At 38.0% G+C, this 12,096-nt stretch overlaps 1 protein-coding gene across 2 annotated transcripts in view; it reads right to left on the bottom strand.

The window, feature by feature from the left end:
* Positions 1–1,907: 1,907 nt before the first annotated feature.
* Positions 1,908–12,096, bottom strand: part of LOC107661174 (COMM domain-containing protein 10) — a 30,756-nt gene continuing 20,567 nt past the window's right edge. The window contains exons 7-8 of one of the 2 annotated variants that reach the window (XM_016450649.1): positions 2,222–2,281; positions 1,908–2,150 (exon numbers count right to left, since the gene is read on the bottom strand). In XM_016450649.1, coding sequence (XP_016306135.1) covers positions 2,112–2,150; positions 2,222–2,281 — 99 coding nt within the window. In that variant the 3' untranslated portion in view covers positions 1,908–2,111. Of the gene's footprint in view, positions 2,151–2,221; positions 2,282–7,131; positions 7,173–12,096 lie in introns of those variants that run through there. The other variant, XM_016450650.1, reaches the window with a different exon arrangement.

The following is a 12,096-nucleotide window of genomic DNA, read 5'->3' as shown; positions in this document are numbered from 1 at the left end:
ATTTAGTTTTGGCCTCTATAGACTTTACCTTTCATATTTGTATTTAGTCTAAATCTAGGCTATTGCAAGAGATTGGAAATGTATTTTCTTGCCCTGAAATATATTTTGAAATATTTAAATATATTTTGTTTTAACCATCATATGCCAAAATATATTTCATTGAGATTCGCTGTTTACAGCATATATTTAAAATGTATGTTGGTCAGAAATAATTTCTTCGTTTTTACTGTATGGGACAAAATCATCATTATCTACGTTTACGTTTATTCATTTAGCAGACAGTTTTATTCAGAGTTTATTATTTTAAGACAAAGAACAGTGAACGAGAAGGTTCTGGAAACTGATTTTGTGCTCTTTCTAAACATCTAAATGATTATTTAACGCTCAGGTGTGTGTCCTAGCACCAGTACGACTTTCTCTAAATGTGTATCGTCAAAAGCACTGTACAAATAAACATGACTGGACTGCAACTTTAACTAGTGGCCAGATTTTAGAAAGACTTTAAATATCGATTTACTGATCCACATCAACATCCATACGGCCTACAATCGTGAAAATAAAGCTTCTTCATTGGCATTGATGGTTTCATGAAGAACAACATCCATAGAACGTTTCCATCGCACAAAAGATTATTAAAATATAATTTACACTAAGAAAAACTGATCTCAAAAGTGGCTCTCTTTGACTTTTTACGAGTGTAGAGGACATCCAGTCATTAGACTTTGACGAAAAATTGTGAGGACAAAAACAATTTTCTTTTGTACGATAAGACCAGGAACATGAGGTGTTAATGCACTCGATTAATAGTCGATTATGAGTTCATGTTGCGCTTAGCGTAAGAATGTGTTTGTTTGAGAGCTTCATCTCACATCTGGAGCGTCTGCAGTCACTAGATGAAGCTCCGTGTCGAGTCCAGACGGCCTGTGATCGGCTCGCTCCTCCAGAACTCTGTGTTCTGTGTTCTGCTGTCTCTGCTGGAGTCTCGCAGCACCGAGCGTCTCGCCATCTGTTCAGCGATCTGCGCGTCACACAGTGAGTGCACTTCAAGAGAAGATGAAGCACACGGACACAGAAGCACCTGCAGACTGACGAGTCTTCACGAGGAACTCGCTCATCGTCCTGTTAGCCGCTTTAGATCATGAGCCAGATCTTCTCCAGCATCAGCCGCTCGATTAACACTTCCAGCACTAGATTCTGTCAGAGAGACGTCTGAGAGACCGAAAACAGCGTTCTGCAGGCCATCATTCACTTAAATCAGAGCAGAAACTCTTAAATTAATAAAGTTGTGACATTAAATGCTGGCATGAACTGCAAAAAATGAATCTCTTCCTCAGTATTTCTGTCTTGTTCTCCAGCTCAAATATTAAACATCCTTAAATCAAGACACATTTACTAGAGACGCTGAGATCTCAGATGTTTTCTGAGAAATTGAAGTTTATGATTAAAACAAGAATAAATATCTGTCGATGAGGAATGAAAACTTGTTTTTCATTTGAATTACGTTTATGTTTCTGAGCTCATTGGCAGATATTTGTTCTTGTTTTAATCATACTCATTTTGATCAATTTGCTTATAAAAGAAGGCTTATGATTTTAAGTTATTTTATATCTTAGGTAAATGACATTGTTTTGGTGTTTGTATTGCAAACAAAACAAGTCATTGCCGTATTTTAGTATTTGAGAGTGAACTTTTTTTTTTCCGTAAAATGAATTATAAAGTAATAAGTTGTTGTATTTTCTTTGAACTTTGAAGTGTTTGAAAATACAAGACATTTACATTTAGAGACCATATTGACATATTGATTTATATTCAATTTATTCCTTAAATTTTCTTTACTTGGTCTTAAAAAGTCTTGAATTTAACTTCAGAAACCCTGAGAGAAAAGTCATAAATACAGACGCTGGACCTTCAGAGCAAAAGCATCTTTAATGAAACATCATCAGATGTGTGACGGATCTTGATGGCGTTCATGAACACATCAGCATCAGCACTTCAGCCTCGCATTACAAATCCAGAAACAACCACAGACAGAGATGAGTGTTCAACGACTGAACCACCAAACAGCTGCTGACGCCACCAGAGGAATCATGGGACGGCAGACGGAGGCCGCATCAGCTGAGCGAGTCCAGCTGAGTCTGAATCCTCTCCATCTGTAAGACACACAGAGCCGTGAGCGTCTGAACGCGCTGAAGATCAGGAAACACGTGGGATTCAGTCTGACCTGATTGTAGAAGTCCAGCAGATCCTGATGGCTGAACTCCACAAACACGTCCTGCAGACGCTGAAACAGAGGAAGAAACGGCGATAAAAGCATCCCATCAATTATTAGCGCACATCTGTCCTGTAGAAATCACTCTCCTCAGACACTGTAAGTGCACATGTGACCCGTTTGTGAAAGTTTCATGATCATATCAATAAAATATCAGTAACACACTCTGAAATAAAACACTTAAAACAGCAGAGCAGCGTTCGCTCTCAGACGAATCCGCACGGAAAAAATAAAGAAACTGACACGATGAGAGATCTTCTGCAGAAATAAACGCTCGAGTCTCTGTATGATATGATTCAGAAATATTATCAATCTGACACTATGAGAACCAAACTAGAACCGAATTGGTCTGAATAATGACTCTATTGTCTTCTGTGGAGCTGCTTTACAGCTGAAATTGAATTTCGAATTAAGAATCAACATTTATAATTGAATAACGGCAACACTGACAAAGTTAATGAATTGGATTGAGATGAATTATGACACTTTTGTCTTCTGTGGAGCTGCTTTATAGTTACAAATTGAATTTCGAATTAAGAATCAAAGAACTGAATTTGTTTTATAATTGATTAATTTTGCTACATTGACTGTTAATGAACTGAATTAAATCCAAATTGAGATGAATTATGGCATGATTGATTTCTGTGAAGTTGCTTTATAGTTAAGATTTGAATTAAGAATCAAAGAACTGAATTAGTTTGATAGTTGAACTCTGCAACAATGACTCTTTTATTGAACTGAACTGATCTGAATAATCACTCTGTCTTCTGTAGAGCTGATTTATAGTTAAGAATTGAATTTCGAAATTAAGAATCGAAGAATCAAATTTGTTTAATAATTGATGAATTCTGCAACATTGACTGTTAATTAACTGAATTTAATCCAAACTGAGCTGAATTATCTTGTGTAGAGCAGCTTTATAGTTAAAAATTGAATTTCAAATTAAGAATCAAAGAATCTAATTTGTTTCATAATTTATTAATTTTGCTACATTGACTGTTAATGAACTGAATTAAATCCAAATTGAGATGAATTATGGTATGATTGATTTCTGTAGAGTTGCTTTATAGTTAAGAGTTGAATTAAGAATCAAAGAACTGAATTAGTTTGATAGTTGAACTCTGCAACAATGACTCTTTTATTGAACTGAACTGATCTGAATAATCACTCTGTCTTCTGTAGAGCTGATTTATAGTTAAGAATTGAATTAGTTTCATAATTGATTAATTTTACTGCTTTGAAATAATCTGTACTGTATAAAGTGCTATAGAAATAAATGTGGCTTGACTCAAAACATGATAAACGTCCTAATGAAGACACGGAGCAGAAGAGCGCAGGAAGACGCCGCCGCACACGCGTGACACACGTCTGATTCCTGAGGAGGAGGCCGGAGTCTCTGCGGCAGGAACACGTCAGGATGCATTAACACAGAGGACATTAATTAGACACAACATTATTATCCATAATTAAGAGTAAAAGGGGAAACGTTATCTTTAGCAGAGCCGCTGGAGATGAAGGACAAACGCAGAACACGGCCATCACACGAACACACAGATATAGAAGAACATCCACAGCAGGATCCTGACATGTGTGTGTGTGTGTGTGTGTGTGTGTTCATACACATGGGATGGAGATGAATGTGTGTCATGAATCAAGGGTTAATTCCAACCTCAGGTTCAGTAAGTGTTTTGACGTATCTAGGCTAACGCTAATGGCTCCTGCATGCTTTCAGAGCTGACGGTAGAAATCACAGCTCTGGGGACGATCGCTGACTGTGACCACACTCACACACACACACACTCTCTCATACACACACACACACACACACACACACTCTCTCACACACACACACACACACACACACCACACACACACCCACACTCACACACACACACACACACACACACACACACACACACACACACAGAGAGCTAATGAAAGTGTTTTGAAATGAAACATTGATGGCTGATGCTGATTCAGAGATTGACACAGAAAAGCACTTCACACAAACACCACCTGCTTCTCCATCACCGACCTCCAGTACACAACACGGTAAAATACGGTAAAAACTCACAAACAGAGCTAAAGCTGCAGAACAATAAATCTCCCCGGATCAGATGCAAACGGCGTTCAACACAAACGTACAACAGCTGAAAAGCAGCAGCGCGTCTATAAAGCCTCAGCGCAGTATTTTTAGCTCTAAAGCTCTTTATGAAGAAATGCTCAGCATATGGCAGATTAAGATGAAATATACGAGCAAACAGCTCATCTGACACGACCTCACTTCAGTTTGTCTATTGTGTCATTCCCTGTCAAAACAACCATATTTCAGAAACTTCCCCAGCTAAAATTTCTGATTTTGTTCATGTTTTTCTGAAGAAAGACAAACATAAATGCTGATAAAAGCCAAAATATGAAATGTCATGGATGTATATTTACTGAGTAATCCACTATTTTGTAGAGAAGGGTTAGAAACGCAATTTTCACCTGAGATTCGGAGCCAAATTACAGGAGGGTAAAAATGACTTTGGAAAGCTGGCAGCTTCATGATGTTATTTCCACACAGAGATTGGTAGCTCTATTAGTAAAATCTGTTGACTTTAGCAATCTGTGTCACATTATTTGCCAATCGTGACTGTTCAAAAAGAGGAAAAAGCACTTTTTGAGTTGAATTTCCCCTAAGTTTGCTTGCCTGTATCTCAAGACGTATTAAAGATATCTTAATATCCTTTTACATTTTGGTTCTCAGCTAATTTTTATTTTGGTATCTCCGTTTTTAAGGCCCTGTATGGTTCATTTCCAGAGATACTGGGATCTCAATGGCACACATTTTCAAACTTTTTAGCCAGAGATCTGAAACAGAATGACCTGATTTCATTTCCCGAATGCAATTTGGTTGCAGCATTTAGACACAAACAACACATAACTCTTAAATATCTAATCTCATTTAGCTTCCAAGAAAAAAAGCGTTACAGCTCATGGCATTCGAGAATATCTAAACCGATGGGTTTCTAAAACTCATCACATGTGCATCAAACGCCGAAGATCAAGCGGATGCTCAATACTAGCAGTAATCTACTGTGGTGATAGCGTAGAATCACAGGTTAGCAGGTCAGATCAGTGATCACTAGTTCTCCTGCAGGAGTCACGGTTAACGGTTGCCATGGAAACGAGCGCCGTCTGTCCGTCAGTGATGATGGAAACTCACAGGAATCACACATTCACTGAATAATATGCTGGAGACCCAACTCGTCTGTGAGAGAAGCATCGTTTTCAGCTGGAAATACTACGGCAGTGTGGCTCAAACGCTGAAGAACCAACACTGACGCTGAAAGACGCTACAGACAGACACAATAAAGCTGAACAAACTCAAGCGACTGAACGAGTAGCCTACAGAACAGACTCACTGAATCACGTGATTCAAACTCCTCATCTGAGTCTGTTTCTGTAGAGCAGATAAAGTTCATCATGATGGTACCACGGCTCTCTGGGATGCTGATCGTCACATTCAGAGCTCAAATATTCCAGAATAAACTGTGCGAATGCATGAAACTGTGTGTGAAATCTGCATATGAATGTCTTCACAAACAAATCATGATTCATCAATAACGTTCATACTAAAATGTATTCTAAGTCATAGGAACCACTGAAACCGCACATATGCAAAAATCACAGTCTGTTTATAATTGATATATTATATATATTTAATATATATATATTTCATAATTTACATGTGACCCTGGACCATAAAACCAGTCTTAAGTGTCAATTTTTCGAAATTGAGAGTTATACATTATCTGAAAGCTGAATAAACTATCTTTCCATTGATGTATGGTTTGTTAGGATAGGAGGACAATATTTGGCTGAGATACAACTATTTGAAAATCTGGAATCTGAGGGTGCAAAAAAATCTAAATATTGAGAAAATCATCTTTAAAGTTGTCCAAATGAAGTTCTTAGCAATGCATATTACTAATCAAAAATTAAGTTTTGATATATTTACGGTAGGAAATTTACTAAATATCTTCATGGAACATGATCTTTACTTAATATCCTAATGATTTTTGGCATAAAAGAAAAATCTATAATTTTGACCCATACAATGTATTGTTGGCTATTGCTACAAATATACCCCAGCGACTGCTTTTGTGCTGCAGGCTCACAAATGTCAGTGCGTCACATCAGTGATATTTCAGATTAATTTTGCAAACGTCTCTTGTCAGTAGTGTGGCGATGCATAAAGCACATCTCAAACACAAGTCACTTTCAGCAAGCAGCTTTCTGTTGTTCAGAAGTGAAAATCTACATGCTCACGTGAAACTCCAGATCGCACAGTTTCTGATTGACTCATTTTCACCAGTGAAATTACGTCGAGCAGCAGTAAACGTGAGCGCACCTTAAACCTGGCATAAAGCGGCCTTTTCTTCCCCATTTGTGACGCATATACCGAAGCGAAACGGCTTCTTAAATGAGAAAAAACTGGGCGGGGCTTGATCATGTCCATCGGGAACCGACTGCATCATTGGATGGTTGTGGTTTGCTATTGGTGGATCTCATGTGAGTGACAGGTTATTGTCCCGCCCTCACGCTGGTGAACACAGTGAGATGATGCTGCAAGTTATTTTGAATAAATATTACAAGGGCACATGTATTTAAAAAAACAAGATGTGCACGAATAAATCATGTATAATAAATATGCAGTTTATTCCATAAATATTGAAAACTGTGATGTGAAGTTGACTTTAAGAAAAGCTGCATTACAGCTGGAGCTGTGAGGTTTCTCTGCGTAAAGACACAGATACGAGCATGTAGAGCTGGATCATGAGAGGACAGCAATCCGGGTCTGTGTTTGAACTGGTTTTGAGGATCTGGCTGCGCATCTTTAGACACCGTCATATGTTTTCTGAAAGCAATGAACGTTTGTAAAGGGAAAGTTGTGCGGAAAGCCCTTATATGGTGTGTTCTGTGAATTTAGAATATTCCAAACTCATTAACATTACGAAAAAAGGTTCAGAACAAATGCACGCCTTGAGAATTAGACAGAACCTTTTAATGGGAATACTCTTAAAAATAAAGGTTTCAAAAACAATTTTTGGTTCCCCAAGATCATTTTAATCATCTAAAGAACCTTTTGTTCGGTGGAAAGATTCCACGGATGTTAAAGGAACCACCAATGTCAATAAAGAAGCTTTATTTTTAAGAGTTTGTTTGTTTGCACAGGCAATGCACATGAATGAACATGACTGCAAACGTGCCAGAATCAGGCTATTTTTCATCTGTAGACCCTTGACAGCATGTTAAAAAAAGTAAACAAAAAACTGATGTTTCATGTGCATATATAACTACAAATATTAGTGAATCAGACAGACGGACATTAATGCAGAATCAAATGAAGGACCTGATGCCTCAGGCTGAGTTTTCTGGGTGTTGAGGGAAAGGCTCTCGTCTCTCTCTCATTTGTTTAGTAAAGATGCGGCGAGCCGGACAGACCGCACTTCCTGTATTAGAATAAGCCACATCCTCTGTTTTGGTTCAATAAGAGCACAGAGCATCAGGTTGATGTGACTGTCAGAGCGGCCTGGATTCACGCGGCTGTTTTGTTTGCGAGCCGTCGAGGGGAAAAAGCCTCATTGTTCTATTGAGGTTCTTGTGTCCCTAAAGCGGGATGAATGGAACGGGGCCAAAGCGGATTTTCACACGCTCGTCCCACAAACAACAAAACAGTTTACTGTCTTCATGCATGTTCCTAGTGAAGTGCCGGAACATTTCTGGCACATTTCCGGGAAACTTTCCAAACATTTCCAAGAGATCTGGATATTTTCCGTCTCTTTGCAACCCTATATTGAACGATTCTTCAGTGGCGTTATCAAAACCAGTGTTGTTTTACAATCATTTCAGATACTATTATATTTAGATTAATCTATTTTTATATTTTCAGTTTTCATCTTAATTTTAAGTTTTAGTAATTTTGTGTTTTTCTTTAAATGTGTCTGTAGTTTTTTTTGTTATTTTAGTATTTCAAAGTTATTTTTTCTTAATGTCTGAGACAATAATGAAAAAGTCTAATTACAACTGAAAAGAAATTAATAATAAAACTAAATTAATTTGAGAAACGTTGCTTTGGCAACTAGCTGAAATAAAAAAGATTTGCATTTTTATATTTTATTTTATTTCAAGAAACGAAAATGATTTTAGTTAACTATAATAGCTCTGATTTTTAAATGAACCTCACAAAAATGCAATGAAAACGGTGATTAAAAGGGTGAAAAACCACAAAACCAGCTTCACTTTCAGGCTCAAATCTCCTTCTGAAAGACACAAATCATTCGTGCTAAATAACGTTTCTGACTGAAATGAAGGCTCAAATACCGGCGGCCCCATCAAAGTTCAGTCATTGTGGTCGTCTCATTAAAACACGTACAGATCTTCATACGACTCTTTTTCGAGTGACTTCAGTCTGGCCACATCACAGCTCGACTCGTGACCGTCTGCTTCTCATTTAACATGCTCAGTGCTGCCGCTTTACGGTTTCATCATGTTCACGTCAAACCAAGAGAAACATCTGGAGAAAAAGCACAACTGACATGGGTTAGTCTTTATGTGATTTACACAAAAGACCTGCTCGTTCTAGCCGAAAATCTCTATTTAAGCATGTTTGCCAGATGTGGTATTTCTATCAGTGACAAACTGAATTGAACGCTCTTCACATATTGAGTATCAAACAGCAGCGTTTCACATGCTTCAACCCTAAATTAACCCTCTGCTGCTCTTCGGTCATTTTTGACTGAATAATGTTACGTTTTTAGAATTTTTTTATGGTACCAAACTTGGTTTTGGCAATTGCTACGTGAACACACACACACACACACACACACACACACACACTGTCACACTTGTACTGTTTGCTGTCAAAAATGATGCATTGGAATCAAATGGAAAGCAAATTGCATCTAGTGGAAACATTTGGTACTGCGGTCAAACAAAATCTGACTGAAAGCTCATTTTTAGTGATATCAACCTCAAATTTGGAACACAACTTGTTTCGATTTATAACGTTGATTTTCATACAGTTTTAGAGTATAAAACATGTTTTGAAAAATGCTGTGTTTTTCATAATAATAAACAAACTTCTATAACTTTTTTTATTTCACTTTTTTTTTTTACTTTTTTTACTTCAGCAATAATCTGCCAAGCATCTTCTTTAAAACAAAAAACCAAACTTAAGATTTATGACAGTTTAAGGTGGAGATTTCATTTTCAGGGCTATGCTCAAAACTTGGTTAACAGCTAATAAATGGATCATAACTATTACATAAATATATTTAGTACCATGAATCATGCAGAAAAAAATGTCACGTGACACGCTTCACGAACACGTCTAAACGCTCGGGTCGCTCACCAACACGCCTGTGAAAACCAACAACAGGATTCAGATCAAACTCCAGCTGAAGTCTGAGAAGAGGGCGAGATCGTGGAAGTTTTACTTTTATTTTGGAGGTACTTTTTATCCAGTCAAAGCTCTTTTAGTTTTTAGCTCTCAATCACTGCATTATATGTTTGGAGCATTTCAATCTCATCTCACTGAGACAGATTACTGGAGATAGAGCGACCACTGATATTTAGATCATGTCAGTGTCTGCTCTACTGTTATAAAGATCTCATTGATTTACAGCACAAGCATCACAATTTCTTCATATAAATATCAGCATCTGCAGCAAATTCATATTTTTGCTCCGTTTGAGTCTCTGAATAAAACTAAACTCCATATTCTCACTATATCAGACTATATGAATCATAAAAGCCTGATGCATCAAATATAATAACACATATGCAAACCTTTGTTCTATATTTCGTCTAAAGGTTCAATAACTGTTCCATTATTTATTAGTCTGACTGTTATTTCAGTGTGTGCTCATGATATTCTCCGGGATAAACTGGAGCTCCTCAAGACTGATATCAGCACTGAACATCACATTGAAGATTAATTTATGGACCTCACAGAGCTAAGAATAGATCCACAGACTGCCGAACGTCCCTGATGGGTTGAATTATATAAGACGCACGTTTCTGGCTGCATAAACAGGTAAACAGCTCCAGCGAAACATTCAGATGCGCTTTAATAATTGATGGAGCTCAGCGGGCGCCGCTGATGAAAAGCACGAACAGCAGGAATCATCAACTGGGTTAAAAGACTTCTGAGGTACCTTCTTTGGTACAAGTTAAACTTGGTTTATCCTACATTCACACGAGTCTGCAGATGAAACCTCATTCATGCATTTCTGCGTTTAATTCTTCAGAGGAATCAGATTGTTACGGTTACATCTGGATTCTAATGACTGATGGTTAGAACAGCACAACAACAACATGAAATCATCAAGCAACAGCAAAACTGGAAACGAGAAGTGTAAAGCCTCCATTTCTGATGTGATTTAGGAAGGATCGACGCTCAGAGCATCACCGCAGGTGGAGCAGGTGAACGGAGAAGCTCTTTCCCAGGACGCGACGCTGAAGAGTGACGCAAGAATGTTGCCTCCTCCATCTACAATTCATCTCAAACACATAAGAAACATATTCTGAACTTCAGTCATGAACGCTTGTGATTAGAGGACGGTGATGGTTCATTCACACGCCTGAAAAACATCGCAGCAGATGAAAGATGCTCCTTTCTCCAGCAAATGCCTCATGAGCCTTCAGAAAGACGAGAAACGAGACATGATTGTGTATGTTGTGTGAATGGGAGTTGTGGCCAGATCAGTTCAGATTCTTCAGCTCTGATCAGAAACTACAGCTGTTTTCAGACCTGTCTGCTTTGTTCTCAAACAGGGACTTAAATCATTAGTGTTTCGTCATAATGAGCCTGTTCTGAAAAACAGCAATTAATTAGACAACAGTTTAAGATGAAGAGGAGTTGTTTGCTTTCACCTGCATTAACTGATGTGTTCATACACAGAATCAGACTCTGCTAGTTCACCCAAAAATGTTGTTGATCTCCATTGACTTCCATAGTATGGAAAAAAAAAATAGTATTTACATCAATAGAGACCAGAAATTGTTTGGTTAGCCACATTCTTTAAAATATCGTCTTTTGTGTTCAGCAGAATAAAGAAAATCCTACAGGTTTGAGTAAATGATGTTTCATTTTGGGATCTCTTTAAATACCACAATTCCCAAAATGCATTATGATAAAGCTCGGTTAATTGATCCGTCGGGTCGGATTGCTTTCTGACCACAATCAAACCACTGAGTTCATTTTTTAGGCGATCAATGAAACTTCATTAACATTATAAGTGGATCTCAGGATGATATAAAATACAAACCACTTGAGGCCGGTTCACACAGAATGTGTTGAAAAATGCGAGACGTTTCTTAAATGTTGAACTTTTAACTCGTTTTTAGACGGCTGTGTCATGTGCGAGAAGCTGCAAAAGACACGAGCGCTACGGATAAACACGTCCGTCTATCGCATGTTTACATAGAAAAAACAAGGGGAAAGTAGTGCAATGGAATGCAACGGCTCTTTATAAAAGCTGATTACAAACAATACAGTGCTGTAATTAAAGAGCAACACACTAGAATTACTGTAACAGAAAGAGCGAAAGACAGAGAGTCTTACAGTCTGCTCTGAACGGTCACCTAGACGCCCCTCAAGACGCCTCCGGCATGTGGACATGAGAGGACTTGTCCATTCTGATACACTCACACACACACACACACACACACACACACACACTCACACACACTCACACTCACACTCAAACACTCACACACACTCACACACACACTCTCTCACACACACACTCTCTCACACACACACTCTCTCACACACA

Source organism: Sinocyclocheilus anshuiensis, unplaced genomic scaffold (genome assembly GCF_001515605.1).
Source record: "Sinocyclocheilus anshuiensis isolate Anshui unplaced genomic scaffold, SAMN03320099.WGS_v1.1 scaffold2373, whole genome shotgun sequence".
NCBI classification, from domain to species: domain Eukaryota; kingdom Metazoa; phylum Chordata; class Actinopteri; order Cypriniformes; family Cyprinidae; genus Sinocyclocheilus; species Sinocyclocheilus anshuiensis.
Note: the sequence above shows the minus strand (reverse complement) of the source record. Positions and strands in the feature narration are given on the sequence as shown.